The 23,326-nt window shown below is 41.9% G+C and overlaps 1 protein-coding gene and 1 long non-coding RNA gene across 3 annotated transcripts in view; one reads left to right on the top strand and one right to left on the bottom strand.

Annotated features, from left to right (window-relative positions):
* Nucleotides 1-23,326, bottom strand: part of LOC141799979 (uncharacterized) — a 50,916-nt gene that overhangs the window by 14,943 nt on the left and 12,647 nt on the right. The gene's annotated exons all lie outside the window — the stretch shown is intronic.
* On the top strand, nt 1,078-19,383 carry LOC141799683 (protein Wnt-2b-A). Its single transcript, XM_074681995.1, has 6 exons — nt 1,078-1,127; nt 5,220-5,855; nt 8,414-8,634; nt 11,821-12,098; nt 13,784-14,048; nt 18,261-19,383. The coding sequence occupies exons 2-6, from the start codon at nt 5,674-5,676 to the stop codon at nt 18,488-18,490; spliced, it is 1,176 nt and encodes a 391-aa protein (XP_074538096.1). The 5' UTR covers nt 1,078-1,127; nt 5,220-5,673; the 3' UTR covers nt 18,491-19,383.

Genomic DNA, 23,326 nt, shown 5'->3' with positions numbered 1-23,326 from the left:
GCTGGATGAACAAGGTAGTTTATTTGTTTTGAAAGGAAATGCATAATCTTATTTCACCCTCACATTGTTCTTTTTTATTTTAAGTTGAAGATCAACATGAAATGTTGAAAGTCAGAGTCCCAAACTTCATATAATCTATAACCAGACACAAGACTATGAGATATCAGTGCAAGAAAACAATGAGCTCTTGATGTCAGTGAAAAACAGCTGTTTTCTGGATTACGTTCATGAAGCATTCAAAATTACATTTACCCAAATTCAAAAAAGGAGGAATCAGTGGAACAACAGTGTAGATTGAGGTTCAATAACTTCTGATAAGGGTTTAATCATCCAGTAGCTTCCTTCTGTTTCAGATACTTCTACTGAGCCCATTTCCTTGTATGTTAATGAATATGTTACATGTCTTAACCATGTATTTTCCTTTAGAAATAGAAATGTATTTTAAACTGTTTTCTTAATGAGGAATTGAGAGGATCTTAATGACACCAGATGAGCTGTAAATTTTGTGGTCAGTCATCAGGTCTGACTGTACAGGGAGGATATTTTGCTGACGGACTAATCTGTTGACAAGCACAAGTACGTCTGATTTTTGCTTTCATCTGCATTCACACACTTTCTCAATCATAAGTCACACAAAGTTCCCCCAGCTGTGAAATCCTAAACAAAAGGTTAAGCTCATGCGGCTCTCAAATCCAAACCCTTCTGCAGTATTTTTAATGACTTATTTTTTTTTAGTTATTTGAGGGATTTACCTGAACAGAACTAATTACAGTCATTATTTCATGCAACTATATCTCTCTTAAATCTTGAAAAAGAAACAATCAAAAAAACCATCAATGGCTGTCTCCACTGTATGTTCAGTATTTGCACATGGGGAAACTCACTCAAAGCTCTGTTCACTCTGTCTACATGAAGAAAAAAAGCCAGTGATGATGGATTTATCATTTTTAAGGTCAAGTCACTGATTCAGGGTTGACAATGCTACCTCAGCTAGGCGCCATGTGACCAGCTGTGTACGTCACACAGACAGTCCCCTGCTAAAACAGGAAACCACTCAGCATAAAGTCAGTTCCACCAAGAGGGAGCAAGGAGACACTGTGCTGCACAAATGACCAGCATCCACAGAGGTACCTTTCACTTCTTTATAAACTCTTTGTAACACTTCAAAATCCTAAGAGATTCAGAGCAGTTGTATTATCTTTAATATGAAAGATGTATGCCTGATTATTTCTGTCTGTGTGACAGTTTGTCAGTGAGTATCACTGTCTATGTACTGCCAGTGAAGCATGCCTGTTTTTCCCTCAGAAGTATCTGAGATGTGTTAGACATCAGAGAGGCCATGGTGCCCCGGATATTCCTTTGATGTCATCTGTATCACCTGCTCGACAGTCACATTCTGAGTGTGCATCTATGTGTGTGCATTCATGTGAGTGCATACTCTGAATTTGTCCAAGATGACGGCACCCTGCTGCGACCCAGTAAACATTCTATTATAGAGTTATCACCATTACTTATGAGGGACCCCAGTGTGTTCACATGCAGGAGCTATAAAATCTTTTAATGACAGGCCATCCTGGGGGTGAAGAAGCTAGACTAGGCCACTAGACTCTACGAGGACACACTGTATCAACAAAAATGGGTTTACACCTGTAGGCTTTAATGCATTTTTAAAGCCTAACTTTCTCTCATTGTACATTCAGTACTGTCCATAGCATCCAAAACATCAAGGGAAAGGTGGTTGACACTGGGCTCTGACACCTTCTTTGAGAGCTAGCCAAATGTTTCAGAAGCTTCTGGAGTTCCATCGCCGCTGTGTTTGCTGAAGGCAGCTCATCTCTGTCGGCAGATCTATATTTACAGGACGATAAATTATCACAGATCTAGTTCATTGGTGCGCACACACATACACGCAAATTGTGGCTTGTGTGTCCCTGGAGGACAGTGTATTTTTAGGGTCTGTGTTGTATTCTGACCTTTTGTTAGCTTTATAGATAATGCTTTTGGATTTTCAGCTGATTATTATTTTAACAGGCACTCAGGCCTGGCTCTTTTATCCACACAAATTCTTTCAAGAAGAAATGATGAGTGTTAACCCAGTTGCACTTCAACATTCAGCAAAAAATAAAGTAAAAAATATGTTATGGAAACTGTCAGTTTCAGGGCTGCAGGCAGGATTAGGAACCGGGCTGCATTCTGTGATGGCTACAGCTGCTTGTTATTTAATTTGTGACCAGTTCATGTATCAGCAGTGTAGATGTTTCTTTAATTTGAAGAAAACTAAATAAGACAATAACAGGAAACAGTCTGTGTGGACAGAAAACAAGGCAGGAAGAATCTATTAAAGACTTTGATTAGTGACTGAAACTGGGTAGCTGCACGCAAAAATTCAGTGCCCATTGCATGTGCTTTATTATACATGTACTATACAAAGTCTTAAAGAAGTCATCCACCGTCTACAGTAGGAGAATTTCAAAGCCTGTCGTCAGCAGTCACCAAAATGGAAATGCTGAGTCAGAGCCTAACTTTCAGTAGCGCTAACAAGAGGCAAAGAGGTAGGTCTTTGACCTCCATGTGATCAGTCACAGTGTGTCTTCATGTCAGTCAAATCAGCCGTCACCCTAATTATACAACATTCAAAACTTTGATATTTTGGAAACGAGTGAGCTCCCCTCTTTTTTTCTTTTTACTGTTAGGATGGGTGGAAATGTGGCTTCAGGTGCCTCTAGAGCCAGCCTCGGAAGGCACTGAAGGAACTATGGTTTTTAGCACAGGCTTTGTGTTTTAATACTGGATGTTGCCTCTCGGTCCACCATTGTTAATCTAATTACAAGTCTGACTGTAAACACTTTTAAAACAGAAAAAGAAAGTCTGGGCTATAAGCTCTTTCTCACCAACAACCAGCTGCACTAGAAGCCCTACAAAGTCATCCATCACTCCATGCAACAACCGATGGGCTCCACGATTGGGAGGGTCCCAGCATTAATCCACCATGGGCAGACAAAAACCTTGGGCAGAGCCAGATTCAAAGGAAATGTAAATGATGTCACACAGAGCAAGCCGATGCCACACAAAGTTCTGTCCTTTTTCCACCTGTCTCTTATTCTGGTCCCCTCAGTGTTGAGTCTGCCTCTGCGTGTCCCATCAGTTTTGGCGCTGGTCCAGGTCTGACAACAGGCCGTCTTCCCTGTTCCAGCCTGCCGGGGGATGAGAATACACATTGAGCTCATCTCCGAGCTGCCTCATTGGTGACAGCCCACAGCACAACCCCTAAAGGGGACACATTACTGGGCCATTAGTCCAACTCTTCCACCTTGAGTGCATACCTCTGGCTTCGCCCTTGGTTCATTTAGCCCTGCAACCTTTTCCTTCAGAAATAATCCTGTGTGATTATAATGTATCAACACAAAAATCAATTGGATTAGTGGAAAACCACTGCCTCTGTAAATCTCACCTTTATCCCTCCTTCACCCCAGTGCAGCTTTCAAACATAGGAGCCCCTGTCAGTATTTTTCCTCAGAGGAGATGGTTGCCAGATTGGACTTTGGACATCAGGGCAAACTTTTCCTCCGACTGACAAGAAGGCGCTTGACTCTGTTATTGTTTATGAGGAGAAAACTGAGGTCAAGTTCACAGGCTGTAAGAGGGAAGGAGAGAAGGAGAGAGGGAGCATGTTCCAGCTCCAGCCCCACGAGAGGGAGCATAACTCAGCCGTGTTTGTGCTTCCCTAATTCCTTTTGATTTAGCAGAAAATTGTGAGCTAAGCTGCTCCGCACAAATATTCACCACAGCTTAGCTTCTTTGCCTCACCTCGCGGCCTCTCACAAAACTGTGGCCACTCTGGTCTGTGTGACTGCTCTGAAAACATTAAGAAGTGTTCAGTGTGCGTGAATGTTTGTGCCCCGTTCTGACAGCAGCCGGCCTGCTGAGCTGTAAGCAGAAATATAAACGTCTCTAAAAGGAGCTTAGTTTAAGAGCAGCTCTGGCATAAACACTGGAACTGCTTTCTCAAGCTTTTGATGAAATAACAGTTTGGGACGGCTAACACCAATAGGTCTAATTCCAACAGGGATTTCCCTGATTTGTTTACTTGTTTGTACTACTAGGTCAGCTGAATCAAGTATAGACGTCTTAATCCAATATCACAACTTCACCTCTATGCTGGGGAAAGCTGTGGGAAGAAATGTGTCTGTAAAGAAGCTGAAAAAGTCTTTTCTGAGCTTGGAAAAGGTGCTTGAAAACTTGAAAGAAGGTTCTCAATCTATCAGGAGCCATTCAAGGACAAAAATGAGAATCAGAGATTTTGATGATGGATAACAGCTCGCTGCGAAGCCTGAAGGCAACCTAAAGATGAGCGCCCAAACACATGGGAGGAGAGGTAAGGATGTTGCTCTCTAGGGACTATGAACAATGTGTGTGTATGTGTGTGCCAATGTGTGTGTGCATGCTTTATTTTAGCGCTGTCTCAGCACTCTCTCTTTCATACACATGTGGTTCATATTTAAGCCACGGTGCTGTTCCACTGGCCGATTTTTGGCTCTGTTCTCCCAGTCCCACTTTTCCGGCTTTCCCACCGATTTTCACTCCGCTGAGTTTTTGGTGGTGTGGGGTGACACAGATGAACAATATTTACTATGGCACATATTTATATGGTATGCACATGAAATGCATTAATTAGTCATTTACATTTATTGAGAAATTAATTAATAAGAGAATACAAATTGAGTTTATCAGATTTATAATATGTGAAAGGAGAATTTAAGGCATGGCAGGAAGAGTGGAGCAGCAGAATTTATAATTGTGTTAATTTGATTGCCAAACATGTTATTTATTTGTGAATCCCTAATAGACCCTGACATACTGTTCATTTTAACTGGAGGCATTTATAACAATACTGCGTGCTGGGTAGGCTATGTAGTTTCTCATGACTTACTTCTAAATGACTGAAGAAGAATAATTTTATTTGGTCATCCCACATCACTTGATGGCAAATCGAGGCCCAAACAACAGTTATACCAACTCACGTCAGTGGTCACAGACATCAGGATCTCTCATAGCATCATTCACCCACACAGGCATACACACCTCTCCCCATCCATCTCTCTGTAATATCTCTTTCCACGTCAAACTCTGTAACCTCTGTATCTCCCCAATGGGCGAGAGAGGAGCTGTCAGCAGCGAGCCCTCCCTCATCTCTCTTTCTCTCTCACTTCCCCTCCCAGCTCTGACTCTGTCCACGGAGCACTGATAAAGGAGAGGTCCGGTGCGAGCATCCGACCCAGCCACAGTCAGTTAAACTGCAGCGCATCTGCCAGCCTTTCCTCCAGCTGTGATACGGATTACCGCCTTTGAACTGAGAGATAGAACTAAACAAGGAGAAGTGGTTTGGGAAGTGGCGCAAAAAAAGAGGCCGACACTTGTTGCTCGTCTCGTCAGGTAAAGCTCCTGTCTGCAACCAGGAGAGCTCAGCGCAGTCTGGTGCGCACATGGCACAGAAAAGGCGCTCCTCCTCACAATCCTGACAGTCGCGCGCTTACTATGAAGCCACACTGGATAACGAGACCTACCTACCTGCTGACCCACTTCATATCAAACCTGGTCTGCTAAACTAGGGAAATTTACCGGAAACACGAGTTTTTTTTTGGTGGGGAGTGAAAACTTAAGAAGTGCAGAGCCATGCTGGGTCTGAGCAGGATTCTGAGCCCCCGGGCTGCCCGAATCCGAAACTGTGGTTCACCAGGAGTAAGAACATCACCCAAGTCTTCTTCATGCCACAATCCGGGTGCCAGTTCAAGGATTTACTGTGCGTGTGTGCTGCTGCTGCTGCTGGTGACGCCTCGGGTGGACTCCTCATGGTGGTGAGTTCACTGTCTGCATCCATCACACGAACAGGCCTACCTATCTACCACCACCACCACCTTCATTATTTATTAATTCATTTTTTTTTATTAATAATTTTATTTTGGTAAAGCTTCCATGTCTGCAATGAATGTTGATTCGCGGTAAGTAGGCTACATATCGTCACTAATCTTTTTATACGAAAGGGAACCAGGAGGCTTCTGGGTCTTTCGTCCAAAAAAATGAAAATAAAAAAAAAAAAAAAAATTTCATAAATTTAAGTTGTCAGTGATTTCCGATTATTTTTGATAACTTCTTTCCAAAAGTAAAACCCCGTTTGACTTAATCAGTGAATTTACAGTGTTTTTCTCGTTGAGGATTTTACTGCGCAAAGCTGTTGGCTACAGTTTTAGCTTCTCTCCAATTTGAGTATTTTTTTCGCTAAATCATTTTAACGCACCATGGAGTTCAGCTAACAAAAAGCCTCGGAGGCTATTATTCGTCACGAATGGATGCAAATACTTGATTTTCAAGTGGGAATGACTGCAAAGAAATTGTTTAAACGTGTTTATCCGTCATTAATTAATGTGGGTTTAAATAAAATAAAAATAAAAAGAATTACTGCAGTTCTTGAAGCGATAATTATCCAGGGTATGAGCTGAAGAAGTAGATTTAAGCGTTTTTAGGATTGTGTTTGTAAAATGCATTTTCTCCATGTCACTTTGTTGGCCTGCCATATTGAGCAATAATAAAAGAGCGATAAAGGTAATTTATGTCGGCGCTGTTGGCCGAGCGTGTTCAGCTCAGCTGGAGGCTGCATTCAACAAGGCAAAGCAGTCATTAATTCACCAAGTACCACTCACTCACTCACTCACTCATACACATACACACACACACACATCACCAAAATACCACTAAACCAGCCATCTAGAGCATAGGTGAGGGGTGAAAAAATGTCTCATTGCCTGCGCAATAACATACGTGAAAATGTCCGTGTGTGAGAGTGTGTTTATAGGAGAAGTGTCTGTGTGTGGGCGGGTATGGGGGTGATGGAATGCCTAATAGTTTGTGTAGATTAAAAGCAGTTATGGGGAGTAGTGGGAAGAGTGCGTGTGGGGGCTTTAGCTGCGCATTATTGGCTTTGAGGGGATTTGAGTGCAGCAGATACAGTATTTGACTGTTTATCAAGTTTCTCTGGGTGTACAGTAAGTGATGATGCGCACAGGTCTGCAGCTTTAATGCATTGACTGAGGGGTTTGCAGGAAAGACTGTTGTTAAAATGAGAAAAAGCATTTATATCAACTACAAACCACACACATTTTGTAACTTTTAATCAGGTATAGATAAAGAATCTGATTCTATTATTTGTCACAACTTTGCAGTTGTCTTGTGTTTATGTTGGCCAAGTTCCATTTTTACATCTTTGATGTAAAATTACTTACTACATAAATCCATCATTTAAAGCAAATATATACAAAAATCTCAAGACCAAAGTCAGATGATTTATCACAGAAAACACTCAAGAAAAAGTCCTTTTTGCTCAATTCAACAGAGCTTGGGAAGATGAAAGAGCAACAACAAGCAAATCCATTACAGGAGGAGTAGTTGCTGCGTCATCGAGAGCTTTCCCTAATCGTCTCCCTCTTGTGCTTCGTCCGTGATTCACAGTAGAACCTGAGGCTTTACAGCATGTTGTTTTAGACTTGTGGATAGTGATTTACTGTCCTATAAAATCCACAAGTCCCCCTGACTCTCAGAGAGAATTAAGTGTGAATTGCTGCTCTGGCTCTTCCTTTGATGAGCACTTTCTGTTCTTATTCATCTTCCCTAATCCCACTCTGGGGAGCAGAGAGCCTCCATCCTCTAACCTGGCCTCGTAAAAATCTCGACCACACAGCTACACGCTCCTTGACCTCCCCCTCGCTGACCTGGCAAGCACCCTACAGCCACTGCACATGCATGTTATTAGGTTTAGAGTTTATCCCAGGTGAGCTCAAGGCACAATTTATCTTTAAAGGATACTATGAGAGTCTGTTTTATTAAATCAGGGAGAAAGACTGGAAGACGCAAGCTGGAGAACTATGAGTAAGACGAGAAAGAAAGCAGGCAGACAGAAGACAGGGAGGACTTGCTTGAGTAAATGGGGATCTTGGTTTGACAGAGTTATTGGAGGTCCCAGACTTGGTGCTCCGATTTGTGACGACACCATTTCAACAATCCCAGTGGGGAACATTTAAACACACATACACACACGAGTCTTGTGGGAAGAGGTTAAGTGCTTATTTATTTGGAGAGCGGAGTAAATGGTTTCCACTCCCCTCCTGCTCACAAACCTTAAACTGTTAAGTGTAGTGAACTCTGACTCACTGAGGACTGTTACTGCAGCTCTCTTTTGCACCACTCACCACCTCAGAGTGTGTGTGCATACATCTGCAACATGAGGTCGCTTTGTATCTAATAATCAACTAGTATGCCTTCAATCATGGTTGTGCTTTGTTCTCTGAGTGCAAGTCATGGCAAATAACCATAATTAGTATGGATTCATTTCCAAACCAAGAATTTCTTTGTCTTTCTGTAGGTACATTGGTGCACTTGGGGCCCGTGTCATCTGTGATAACATCCCTGGCTTGGTTAATAAACAACGTCAACTCTGCCAACGCCACCCTGACATCATGCAAGCCATCGGCGAGGGAACCAAGGAGTGGATCCGGGAGTGCCAGCACCAGTTCAGGCATCATCGCTGGAACTGCAGCACCTTGGACCGTGACCACACCGTGTTTGGACGTGTCTTGTTGCGGAGTAAGTCGACCTGTTTGTATATTTCTTTGGCCATCTGCGAGTATCTTACCCCTTCTTTACACCCACCTTCTTCTGCACTATTGCTGTTTTATTTCTCCTTTCGCCTTCTGTCCCTGCTCTGGTCTTCATCCAGTGATACCGTGTTTATAGTCTCTAATGGATTGTTGTAATGTCTTACTCCTCATCAATAAACACACCAGCTTGGAGACCAGAGCTTATCACTTTTTTGTTTTTCCACTCTTGCCAGACCACTGTGCTTAAAAGATTCAACCTGCACTCATGTACACAGACGCACATGTAAGTCAGCAGCAAAAACATCCCTATATTTGTCGTTCCTGTGTGTGGAATTCCTCTGTAAGCAAGGGTTTAAAGCTCAAGACGTCCCAAATCACATTTTATTAAACTTACTGAGAGGGGATTTCGACTGCTGTAAATGAGAATGCCTCTGTGGCCTATGAAAGCATGCAAGACCATCAGAAATAAGATTATTTCCCCTTCATCAACCTCAATGCACGATGCAAAAGGCTATTTTTCAGAAATATGTTTGGAAGTCTTAAAAGGCAAGAACGCAGGATGAGATGGATGAGATAGATACCCGCCTGCCAGTCTCCCAGGATCCTATATCTTCTAAACTGAAGAGTCATATAAATGTATCCCCACACAGTGTATGCTGATAGCAGAATGAGGCACTCAGGCATTTTTAATGCCATTAAGTTTGGCTTTTTCGGGTTGGTGTGGTGTATGTGGTTTCAGGTCTTTTCACAGCCAGCCAAGAGGAACTACAGATTTTTGAGCTCCTGCGTGACTTCATTTCTCACAGCTGGAGCTTGCAGCTTGGTCAATACTGACCACTGAGACCAACACAAAACTTCTCAGGTCCTTTCTGTAACTTAATAACAGAGGGAAAAGAGGAATAAAAAAATCTCTGTTTTTACCCAAAGTTAGTTTGGTTACTATAAATAAACATGGAATAAAGACTGTTTCATAACTGTGGTTTTTGAATCCATACCATCCAGACAGTGATCGATGGAGTAAAACAAGTTAAAGCTGTTGTCAAGGTTTATTGAAATGATTAAGCTTCAGTTTCTCATTGTTGCTTTTTTCGGCAGTCATAATGCTTTTACAGCAGTCCTTTGTGCCCAGGTTGCACAAATTAAGATGCTTGTCTCCAGACTTAGTATGACGTCACTCACTCCTCTACCCTGAGCATGTGTGGGTGTGTGGAAAAAGGAGCTGATGTGGAGATACAGACTGCGAGAGTGTGTGTTGGAAATGAATAAACAGTAATGCAGATGTAAATATTTAGAGAGATATTCTCACTGTCAGACAAACAGCCCAGGTTTGAACGATGACCAGCAATGCCCTTGTCTACCCCCCTTCCACAGCATCCATTGCCCCCTTCTCCTCACCCCAAAGATGGAATAAGACATTCCAGTGAGCACAGGGCAAGCAGGTTTAATCTCACAACCTCTACAGGCCTCAGGCTGGTTGGCAGAAAACAAAATCGAGCTTCATTTAAAAAAGGAAAGTATTGAGACGAGTCATGACAATGTGTATAAGGTAAAAGCTAAGTGAAGTAAAACATTTGATTCGGAGCTTTTATCAAGTTTGGGCCTGTTAGAGCCCGATATGTAACGACCAAAATTTTTCCCTAAAATGTAACAACTTGTTACATTTGTGTCAGTCATTACATTTTTTGTTTTGTCACATCCTTTTAATTATATTTTGGATCGTTGTTATGAATCAGGCACTGACAGGGCTCTTCAGACACCTATGACTGATGCCATGTCCACGTGTAGCAGGGTATCTGGGAAAATGTATACATTTTTAGAAGTTTACGCCTGCCTGCTTTCCATCACTAAAAAACTGTTTCTTAAACACTCTGGCCAAAGAGAAGATTTTGGAAAACCCTGGTTTTCATGGTTTCGTATCGATGCTGGTTGACAGAGTTTTGGTTCTCAAATGTCAAAGTTAAATGACAGGGGCTCAAACATGGGTCTAGCATGCCTTGAGCCGCACTTATCCGCTGATTTGCTTGCTGCGTGTGGACGAAAGTATTTTTTAAAACGAATTGGTGGTGGTGGGGTAATTGTTTTCAAAAATGCCCAGCTATGTGTGGACAAGGCCTGAAAGCACAGAGGTGGGTCTTAAAGAAATGGATCATCCTCTGAAGAGCCAAATGGACACATACATGCAGTTTTGCCTGTTGCATAATAAGAGGTTGTGATCGCTGACGTTCCAACCCGGGGATACTTCTCAATGGACAAAAGGATTATAAAACAAAGAGACAGTTTAATTTTTGGGGAGCATGAATGTGCTTTTTGTTACAATTGACAGAATGTATCAAAATATTAGCGTGCTTTGTGATAACTCAAATTAAACTGAAAACCTTTCTCACGCTTCTTCTTGAACTGTGCAGTTGACACTTCTTCCACCATACAGAAGACAAATAGCTCAGCTTTTTGTGTACTTTCACTTCCTTATATGAGCTAAGATGTTTTGTAGTGATCCATGTTTGGGATGCGGACGTCACTGCATAGATTGCATGTCAAGGCATTGCTCAAACTGTGAAAAATTCTATGTGTGACTCTTTTTGGTATGGTATGGTATGGCTGTATTTGTTATTGCACGTTTTAAAACAGTGAAATTAAATTTCAGTTTCATCGAAACATTAAAAGATAGTGACATGGAACATGGGGAGGACAGGAGCGGGAGAAGTTTTGGAGTCTTTAGCCACATAATAGATAAGTAATGTTCACTGGGAGACCTTAAAAGCTCAGTGATGGTAGAAAATGCTGTCATGACCTAACCTTGGTGCTGATTAATGGGGTATCACTGTGTCTATGTTTAAACAATTTATGTGCGCAGAGGAGAGCCCCACAGCTCGGATTATTTCCATGATAATATTTAAACAAAGCTGTCCTATTCCCCACATCGGGCCAGATATGCCCCCGTAAGCTACACATTAATGTCTTGATGGCCCACACCCAAGACTGGGCTAAGGCGTTATGATTATCTGTGTATGAATGCTAACATATGGGCTGCACAGTTTGAAGTTTTTAGGTCTTCTGACTCTTTGTATTGCAGTACATGAAAAACTGCAGTTTCTGTATTATTCATGAATTATGTAAACCTTTACCTCACTTCTGTTCTGTTCTTGCTTTTGTGCATTCTCTTTCATGGCAGGCAGTCGTGAAGCAGCGTTTGTCTACGCCATCTCTTCAGCTGGTGTGGTGTACGCGCTCACCCGTGCCTGCAGCCAGGGGGAGCTGAAGACGTGCAACTGTGACCCACACAAGCGCGGACGTGCGAGCGACGAGAGAGGAGAGTTCGACTGGGGAGGCTGTAGTGATAATATAAACTATGGGATAAAGTTTGCCAAAGCATTCATAGATGCCAAAGAGAGGACTGTCAGAGACGCACGTGCACTGATGAACTTACACAACAACCGCTGTGGCAGAACAGTAAGTGTTTCAACCCAAGTACAGAAAAAAGTGCAGCATTACTTATGACTAATGATAGATGCAGCTATGCAGAGTTTTGGCTTATTTGCTAGTTTTCTACATCTGCAAACCAGATCACATTAACTACAATCAGTTTCTCATTACTTTCTTGTGGTTTAATGCCTTCTTGCATTCCTGTTAGTTTTTTCAGAGATTTGCTTAATTTTGGTTTAAGGAGTCCCCATGAGTTACAATTGCTGAAAACACATTCTGGCTATTTCATGACAAAGGCATTTTATCAACAAAATTGGAGACTTTCATTGTTAAAGTTTGTTAAAAAATGAAATGTGAGTTTTAACAGGGCTACAATTAGCTGTGATTTCAAGGAACGCTGTAGTGACTAACTTTATTTCTTGTCATTCCTTTCCATCCAACATTTGGTGCCCATGTGGGTCCTAAAAGAGCTAAGAAGCGGGTCTTAAATTGGATTTTTAAAATGGTAGCAGGTCCCAAGAGGGCAGCATTCACAAGACTCAACAAGGTCCCAGCTTTAGGTCTTATGTTGGTATGACAAGGGGGCAGGTTGAAGTATGAGTAGAAAGTGGAATAGGACAGTGACACATCTGGGTTTGTGTAATGTCCAAATAATAGAAAATATGCTTGAAACTTGTTACAACAACATTGCATTTCTGTTGGTGTCATAGTATTTCATATGACATTTCTACCATTTTTAACCAACTGATAATCGGTCCCATTAAATTGTCAATGGTGCGACCATGAAAGCATGTGTTAAATAACCCACCTTCCAAGAAGTTATGCATCTGTACAGATGATATAAGTTATCCGTTATTGAATTTCATCTCAAACTACACAAAAATATTTAATTTCTAAACTTGATAAAATAGGTTTTGTTGTTCTGAGCGAGTAAGTATGCCATAGACATTGATATATTTTCTCTATTTAAGGGTCGGTTGGTTTAAATTTATTTTAAATGTCAGACTGTAAAATCATACTGGTAGATTTACTTTTAGACTTTTATTAAAAACATTGGTTACGCCCACTGAACACACAATATTTACCAGTAAAAAAGCTTAAAAGCTTTGCATGTTAAAACATGAGAGAGAGAAAGCAAACCAGTTGTTTTTTTGAAACTAGCTACAAAGCAGTGAGCTGTGACAAATGTGTCGGAAGTTTAAACTTCTACTGCATTAAAGAAAAACAGACAAAACAAAAAAGGTTCAATTTGAGACTTGATCTGTTTGGGGTGAGGTATGGGAGATGGGTTAAAGCAGTTGAAATGCAACTGGATTTATCCAGACTTGTGTTTTTCTTGGGAAAATTGAAAACTCATACAGTTACACTGTAAATAACATGTTGCTTGCCTTTTAAAAGTGCAGTATTCGTATAAGAAAATGGGTTTGAGACTTTATGTTGCGAACACCATAAAGGTTGGTGCAATCATGTTTTGTGTTTTTTTAAACAGCAGTAGTTTAGCTGTTTTTCACATCTTTATGCGCCTCATACAAAACCAATTTCCCCTCAGAGAATTGTAGTTATAGAGGAAACTCAGAGGGAGATAATCTTCAACAAACTTTGGCAGATGAAGCGAAAATGATCTGCAGCACTAGATACCACCAGAGATGCCATAGCCAATCTGAAGACCAAACAATCCCCTCACCATCTCTATCCCTCTCTCTGTATTTTAGGCAGTGAAGCGGTTCATGAAACTGGAGTGTAAATGTCATGGGGTCAGCGGCTCTTGCACACTTAGGACATGTTGGATGGCGATGTCAGACTTCAGGAAGACCGGCGACTACCTGAGGAGGAAATATAATGGCGCCATCGAGGTGACAATGAATCAGGATGGGACAGGCTTCGCTGTAGCAAACAAAGCCTTCAGGAAGGCCACCAAGAATGACCTGGTCTACTTTGAGAACTCTCCAGATTACTGCCTACAAGACAAATCAGCAGGTAAGAGAAGAAGAGAGGGTGGACTCCACTGAAAGTCAGAGTGGCAGTTTCTCATGGGTGTTGATGGATTGCCCTGACTTTTATGTTTTAAGGGATGTTATGTGTATGTTGTGCATATGTTCATGCATGACTTGTGTGTTTGAGTGCATTAGTGTGTGTGTGTGTGTGTGTGTGTGTGTGTGTGTGTGTGTGTGTGTGTGTGTGTGTGTGTGTGTGTGTGTGTGTGTGTGTGTGTGTGCGAAGGTGGTCAAATAACACAGCAGGCCTCCCGTGTGATGTCTGTGGAAGCTAATATCCTTGTACCCTGGGGGAATGGTCGTTGTGTGACCAACTGACCTCTATCAGTCTCTGTCAACACACACACAAACACATAAACACATTTCCACGGAGAGTGCGATGCTCCTCATTGACACAATTCGCCTAATCAGTCATGATTGCTCTGATTGGTCGGTTGATGGAATGTGGTCTGACAAACTTTTACAAAGTTTGGCATCATGAAGAAGCTCTGTCCAGCTTGTCTTTCCTCCGTTCATCTACCTCTCCCTCATTCCTACATCTCCCCCTCTTTCTCACCTTCCCAGTGGAATCCACAGCCTAGGGACAGAAGCAGCTAATTTAAAAAAAAAATCACTTCTATCTATCTGTCAGGGTCTCTGGGTCTCTCCCTCTCTGTCTGTCTGAACTAAGCGTAGCTGGAGGGCAGAATGGGCCTCAGAGTGTGAGAGCCTGTCTGTCTGTCACGCTCCACTGTCCATTTAACCCTCACTCACACACACACAAACACACACACATAGTGTGGCTTCAAAGGGAGCAGTGGCTTGGGAAAGGCAGTGTAACTATAGGCCACTCTACCAACACTGCATAGTTGTGTGTGTGGGTCTGTTGTTCTATGGGCAGCTTGTTGTGATAGGTAGCAGTTCAAACAGGGAGCTTCTCACACGAAGCACCAACACTAATCTCTGTGGGGATGACATTCACATAAGACAGACAATATGCCACTGCATTAGGTAATAGCCAGGCTGCTAAACACTGCCAAACACTCAACAACTGTAGCCTGTATGCGAGTCTGCAGCCGATCAGGTACTGAAGCAGATAGAAAGCTAAAGCTACGCTAAAACTTTAATATGATGTTGACGAAGTATAAATAAGTAATGGATGATGCCTGATGAGGTGTCATTTATTATCATCTTCAACTGCAGATTCTGTATTTAAATTAAGAATTGGTGAGGTCAAGAATAGACTGTGATGTCCCAAGTTTCACAGTTGTCCTGATGTCCAGTGAGAAGTGTTGTTTTTGTGTTTTGTGAACAATGGCTGTATTAAAAACAATTCTTGATTGCTTCTCAAGTTTATAGACTATAAACAAAGGTGACACATGGAAAAGTGGGCCATGACCAGATGTCTTTCATCCTCTTGGCTACGCTAAAAGCCTTAAAAAGCTGTCAGTTTGCCCCCACAGGCAATATTGTTGTCATGACTAGCTTGCTACAAGTCAGCAATATCAGCACTAAAACACAACAGTACAACCTGCAGTGTACTTCACTTATCTCAGTTCTTTTTCAGATAAGCAGCTTCACACTATTTAGAAGCCTATAATTTTAAGTAAGTGACTGGAAATAATTCATTATCAAATCAGTCTCCAGGCTTCCACGAAGAGAAATTTTAATGTCAATTGCTAAAGAGGTGCATTTGATAAACTTAATTCTGATTGGTCAAAACCCCATAACAACATTGATTAATTCACCAAAGCAAATGCAACACCAGGGACAACTTGATTACGTCATATTGAATCAGTGAGAGGAAATACAGTGCATACAGAAATTGTTCACAGCGCTTCACCTTTTCCACATTTTATGTTACAGCCTCATTCAAAAATTGAATAAATCATATTTTCTCTCAAAATTCTGCACAATAACACCCACATAAGTAATTTTTGCTAATTTATTTGAAAATAAAAAGACTGAGAAATCACATGTGCATCAGGATTCACAGCCTTTACCACAGAGCTCAAAATTGAGCTGAACTGCAACCTGTTTCCAGTGATTATCCTTGAGACGTTCCTAAAGCTTTACTGGAGTGCACCTGTGGTAAATCCAGCTGATTAGACATGATTTGGAAAGGCACACACCTGTCGACATAAGGTCCCATAGGTGACAGTGTATGTCAGAGCACAACCAAGCATGAGGTCTGGAGACCTCCGAGACAGGATTGTCTTGAAGCAAAAATCTGGGGTCCAGGGTCCAGAAAAAAATTATGCTGCTTTGAAGGTCAGAAGATGAACCTTCTCAGCAGCAATCCACCAATCAGGTCTGTATGGTAGAGTGGCCAGACAGAAGCTGGTCCTGGGTGAAAAGGCACACGACAGCCTGCCTGGAGTTTGCCAAAAGATGCCTGAAGGACTCTCAGACCATGAGAAAGAAAGTTCTCTGGTCTAATTAGACAAAGATTGAACTCTTTGGCGTTAATGCCAGGCAGATGTTTGGAGGAAACCAGCTACCGCTGATCATCTGGCCACTACCATCCTTACTTTGAAGCATGGTGGTGACAGCATCATGCTGTAGGGATGTTTTTCAGAAGCAGGAGCTGGATTTGAGGAAAAGATGAATGCAGCAATGTACAGAGACATCTTGGATGAAAACCTGCTCCAGAGCTCTTTTGACCTCAGACTGGGGTGACAATTTATCTTTTAGCAGGACAACAGCCAGAAGCGCAGAGCCCTGAAATCAGTGGCTTCAGGACAACTCTGTGATTGTGCTCGAGTGGCCCTACCAGAGCTCAGAACTGAATCTGATCAAACATTTCAGGAAAGATCTAAAAATGGCTGTGCACCAACGCTTCCCATCCAACCTGATGAAGCCTGAGAGGAGCTGCAAAGAGGAAAGGGCCAAACTGTCCAAAGAGAGGTGTGCCAAGCTTGTGGCATCATATTCAAAAAGACCTGAGGCTGTAGCTGATGCCAAAGGTGCATCAACATCAACATCAACAAAATACTGAGCAAAGGCTGTAAATACTTATGTACATGTGATTTCAATTTTTTTATTTTTAATAAATTAGCAAAAAATATAAAAAAAAAGTTGTTATTAAGAAATATTGAATGTGGAATTCTGAGGAAAAAAATGAATTCATTCCTTTTTTAAAAGAGGCCATAACATAACAAAATATGAAAAAAGCGTAGAGCTGTACATTTTTTTCAGGATGCAAGGATGTAAGTCCTGCACAATTTAACACTGTCAGACGACGCTGTGGCAACAACACAAGTTGGGTTTTCAGAGTGGAGTAGTAGTGACTGCTGCTGGACCCTAAGGAGTCCATGACTAGGGAAAAGAAACCTTTTTTATTTGAAACAATACAGTACTGCTGCCCAGTACCTGGGGAGCAAGCGACATCAATACTTAACGGTAATAATTTTCAGTACTTTTGTGTGTGACTATTTGGTGATAAATATTAATTTGTTTAGTAATAACATCTCAAAGTGTTTCAATTTAACATATTTATTTCTCCATAACCTTGCAATGTGTTCATGTCCAGTATGGTAAATCTCCTACTCTTCAACTCCCTCACAGTCACAAGGATGAGTTCTCTGTGAGTCAGTACTCGGCAATACAGATGGAATTTGGTTGGTACCTTTTAAAGTAACTAATTCAGTACCCACCCCTATCAGTGACATTTTTGGCTGATTCAGCAAATTTTCATATTTTCAAGTAGTTATTTCCAAATGATTCAACTTTTTACTCATCATTGTCTTTGAACACACACCAATTGATATACAGAGGCCAAAGATGTTACCTGTTGGTCAGAAATGAACACATTCAGCAACTCTCAATGTGAACACAGGTTCACTCAGCATTCACCTCTAGCTCCTCAAGACAGAGGAAGATCTGCCTTTATCGCTGCTCTGCCGATCACATGGCAGCATGTCTCATACTGGCTCTGTCAGGTTCCCCAGAACAGCTTAATGCACACTAACAACTAGCACTAGGTCCAGTTGGGGGTTCCTGCTTGGTCTCTCCATCAGTTAGGGAGTCATTAATCAAAAAAGTTGCCTTGGTAAACTTGAAAAGTTTTTATCAAGGATTTGTCCCTTTATAAAAATGGCTGCCAGATTTTGTTTTCTTGAGAAGAACCGGCAAAGAAGCCAATCATTTAAGACCTGTAAACAAAGTTAAAACATCTTTAGTTTTATTTTACTAACTCTTTCGCTCTCCTGTACAGGCTCCCTGGGCACGGCTGGGCGGGTCTGCAATAAGACATCACGCGGCACAGATGGCTGTGAGGTCATGTGCTGCGGGCGGGGCTATGACACCACCAGAGTCAAGCAAATCACCAAGTGCGAGTGCAAGTTCAAGTGGTGCTGCGCAGTGGAGTGTAAAGACTGCGAGGAAGCGGTGGACATACACACGTGCAAAGCCCCCAAACGAGCAGAATGGCTGGATCAGACATGAGGACACCACCCGCTCCGCCTTCTGTGATTCAACCCCACTTTCTACCCTTAACAGGACGTCCTGTGGAACACGGCATTCTGGGAAAAAAAAGTTTGTCCGAAAGTGCTCTGCATCTTTGCCTATCCCTGACCCCACCTCGGTTCATCATTGCATGGCTTCTATACCTGTCTGTGAAAGCACTACAACTTGGTACCCATCAATATGAAGTAATACCATTAGCCTCTTTTTGTGAATGACCCTCTGACTGTACCGCTAGGATGAGGTGAAGGATGGTGAACACTTTGTGGATCGGGTTTTAACCAAAGTCTCAATCTAGAAGTGTATGGTACTGGGTCACAAATAGTTTGCTGCTTTCATGATGCTATAAAGACACATTTTTACATGAACTGAGCCTTTAAACATATCCAGTATTATTACATCAACACCATATAGTCAAATATTGTTTTTTTTCCCTTTTTTAAAGTGTGGGGGAGAAGACACTTTCATTTACCAAAAATGAACTCTTGCTTGGACTAGCTTGACAAGTGCACTTTGAGAAGTGGACATCTATGTGTAAAGTTTTGCTCTTTGTGGCCCAACAAGTCCAGAAAGAGGACCGCAAGGGTACGAGGAGATGGACATCAGATTGATTAAAGTATGGATATGTCAACAGAACTTTGAATGCAACTGTAAAAAGTAGAAAAAGTTGTTTAAGTGATTTATTTAAATTGCAAAGTGTTGTTTCAATTCTCATCTGTGGATGAGACTGCACTACATTGGCTGACGTGAAGAGAGAGAAGAGCAATCCCACTATTATATTCAACTGTGTAATCCAGCTTTTGGTGTGTGAGGAAACAAACTGCTGCTGAAAAGAAAATAAGGGCAAATGTCTGGATGATCATTCAGTCGCACGTAACCACAATATCAGACAGATTTTACTTCTCTGCTCTCCAGCTTGCTTGTATAACATTGTGTATAATGCCTTATCTAAGCAGATGTTCATATGAAATATATGATGCATTAGTATGACACTGTGATCTTTGTTTTTTGTTCAGGCAACAAAACATAAATGATTGAAGGCAAAAAACAGACTAGATAGTGCCGACAGAGCAGAACCAATGAGTGTGACCATGGAGGGCAGCCAGTAAGTTTCCTTTGCACTGCTGTCATAAGCTATCATATTATTTCCATCACACACACACACACACACACACACACACTCACACACACACACTCATCACTGCTTTGACCAGCATGAGCGGAGAGACTCAGGGGCAGTAATAATACAATCTATGTTGGTAACAAAGGCTGATTCTATGTGAGTTCGGGCGGGGTGAGTTATATCAGTCCAGGGGAGGGAAGTGTTTGATTAAAGGCCCAAACTAAACCCCAACCCCTGCTGGCCTCATCCCACCCCTCGCTATGTGGAATTCCAGGTGGGTCCCAGGCTAATGACTAGATGGCTGTAATTACCAGGGGCTGTTGATAGCTGGTGATTGGACATGGTCGTGCCACAGAGGACCTAGTGTGGGCTCCTGCTGGGACCACATTTAATCAAAGGCTTCTTGGCCGGCTTATCAAAGGGAATACTTTCCAGCAATCTTCTCTGCCTTGGCCCCCCTTTGCTCCCCAGACTCCCAGTCCTTTTCTAGTCTCTGTTATATTTGAGAGCCAAGAGACTCCTGATAATGTGAAAAAAAAATCTTCAAAAAGATATTGCACAGGTACAAAGACAAAACAGATACATAAAATCTTTTTGAGAGGCTGAAAGATGCAGCAATGATGCACTGCCTTTTCACTCTGCAGACCTGAGGAGGCCGACAAGAGCTGATGCATTACATCTTCTGAAACCATTTTTACTCTATTTTTCCTCAAATAGAAAGAAAAGTACTTAAGATTGATAAGTGATATAATATCCAGAGCCAGAAAACAAAATGCAACAGGAAAACAAGGCATGTTTAGTCGTGAGGACAGAGGTTTACAGGCCTGGAGTGGACTCTTCCTGCTGCATGTTTCTTATTTGCATTTTTAAGTGTTGTTGTAATGGTTTTGTTTTTCTCTTGGAAGTTATTTAGTTTTATCTGCACCTCATTTTCTAAAAAGAAAATCATTGGGCTGTTGATCTTTGGCTTTAGTACAGCATTGCTGCAGGCTCCAAACCCTTTAACCTGTGTTGATTATTGCATGGTGTGACAGCCTACACTGACGCTATGACACAGGAAAAACAAAGCATCATCCCCAGGGCTCCCTTAATGCAAGGATAAGACACAAAGATATTTACAACAGCTGAAACGAAATCTCTTCCTGTTGCTTTACAATCAAAGCTTTCGATGGAAGGATATTATTAGGCAGAACATGATTCACCAACTGCATCAACCCCCAAAAAGAGCCCTTAATATCCTACAAGAGGTCTTTGAAAAGCCGCAGGAGGCCCATATCATTAGATAAGATAAGCTTTATGGTCCCTCAGGGTAATATTATCAAGTCATTCCAGTCATGGAGTCTACGAGTGCCAGCTTCCTGTGGCAGAGTCTATCTGTGTCCTGGATGCCAGCCTGAGAGTGTCCCTGTTGAGTATCACCGGCTAACCATCAGTCATCAAGTCGTTCAGACTGGACAAGTTGTTGAGACGAATGTTCAGTATTTCTTACTGAAATGTTAAGGTTGTCCAGCTGTATAACAGAAGCTCTCTGCAAACTGTTTTTCTGACACACACACACACAGCTGTAGTATCTTTGGACTATTAGCTGAACTGAGAATGCACATGGCCCCAATCATTTATTCAACATCATCTGCTATTATATCCATACCCGCCCCCTCCAGGCACAGAAAGTTATGTGGATTTATCCACCTTATGTCCAGGCTGTGCAGCATGTCAGTCCGAGCTATGGTTGCCAAATGACTGCAACCCTCAGAATAGAGGATGAACTTAACTTCTCACAGACCAGGACTGATTAATTTGAGCTACTTTAACATGTAGTTCAAAACTTTATCTTTGACTTACAATAAAAATGTGAAACAGGCATATTTATCAGTAGATCTTAATCAGAGCAGAAAGACTCACGTTCACCTCAATTCATCATTATTACTCGTCCCACCTGTCACTTCCCCCTGGGGACCTCCAACATGGGCTTCTGTCTGTGAGAAACTAGCTGAGGATCCAACCAACAACATGCACCTTAGAGTGGTTTGGGTGTCAGCCACACTATTTGTTGTGCTCCTGTATACAGATGTATATACCTGCAAGTGAGCCCCACAAGTGCTCCCAGAGCTCACCCGTCAGGTGAAACCTCCAGAACGCTGCAGAGCTTTGTAATCTGTTATTCACTGTCATTGACTAGAAGGGACTCACAAACATGAGCGTGTATCAGAGTGTGGTGGGATGAGTCTCCTCTTGAGGCTGGAAGAACCTGGACCATTTTCTAGCAGAGGATGAAAGAGAGTCCGACGAGGTCAGGTGTCCTGAAGTTTAGGTGTATCAACAGAGAACCCTCAGTGCTATGAAAGACCACAACTGATCCGTCGCCTGTTGACACCTCCAAAACATTAACAGCCTGCTCATGTAGCTAAGCTCCTCTCTGGCCGACCAGCAAAGAGCTGAACTTGTTCAGAAGAACACCTGCTCTGCTGGCTTAAAATCTGGCCAACAGCATAGCTGCCTACAGTGTCAACTCGTCTATTTATCTTTCATCCTTTTGCTTTCTCTCTGAAGAGTATGGGTGCGAGCCATTAGGTATTAGGTGGGACAGCTTTGTGGGGAACAGGTTTTGGTTGGAAGGATAAGGGTGCAGATTTATTGGGGAGCTCAGACTAATATTTACATGACCTGCCAGGACCCGAGGGGTGTAGAGAGGAAGAGAAAGTATGGCTCTGAAGTGCAGAGTCTGCTCCAAGTGAAAATGGGGATTACGACACAAAACACTTATCTTCTGAGACCTACAGCAAAAAATGTCCACCCATCACCAACCCCGATCAATTTCCCCCAAGAGCCCCACCCACACTGACTGTCCCATTCGCTTTGTCATATCCTATAATCAGTGTTGGACAGACTACTTGTAAGATGAAGTGAGCTCAGCAGCCAGTTCTTCTCCATAAAACAAACCTTATAACACTGAAGCTACTGAAGAGATGAAGCAAAACTAAACTCGAGATGGTCACGATGAAGCTGAGAAACAGTTATATTTCAAGCCATAAATGTACTGGAACAAAAACTTCATCAAGATAAATTTACAGAAAATACTTTTGCCTTATATAATTTAACAATTGGCTTAATGTGACCAATAGCATCTGGGTCATGTTGTCATAAGGGCAAGCCCAATTCTACCATTTAACCCTTGATTTTGAGCGTGCACGTCTAGTGAAAAGATGTCCCTTGGTAAACCAGGACCTCACTTGCAACCAAGGGGTATGACAAATTTACCATGATATCCATATTTTTATTAGATAGCCAATCCTTTGCTACTCCATGTAAATATTAGCCATGTTTGAAGTGTTGGTTGTATTTTAAAATCACTGGTTACAACAATCTATCTAACGCTGCTATAGCAACACCTACAGCTAATAACTACACTGATGTCAGTCCAGGGTAAAAAAATCACAGCAACCGGACTTCACCACAATGACCTGCATTTCATGAATGTTCAAACAGCTAAGCTGCATTCAGGAGCTGTATCAGCAACATAAGCCATGAAAAGCAAACATTAACTTAACGTTCGCTTTTCATAGCTTAGCTGCAACATTACTCATGCAATGCAGTACAATGTAGAAAAGTCAGCTTGATGGGAATTTGTCACCCTGATCTGACTTCAGTTTATCTTCACTTTGTAAAGATGTGTTTTGTTTGGAAGTGAATAAACA

The sequence above is a fragment of the Halichoeres trimaculatus genome, unplaced genomic scaffold (assembly GCF_033239565.1).
Source record: "Halichoeres trimaculatus isolate MK-OKI-2021-1 unplaced genomic scaffold, fHalTri1.1 fHalTri1_scaffold_11, whole genome shotgun sequence".
Lineage (NCBI taxonomy): Eukaryota > Metazoa > Chordata > Actinopteri > Labriformes > Labridae > Halichoeres > Halichoeres trimaculatus.
Note: the sequence above shows the minus strand (reverse complement) of the source record. Positions and strands in the feature narration are given on the sequence as shown.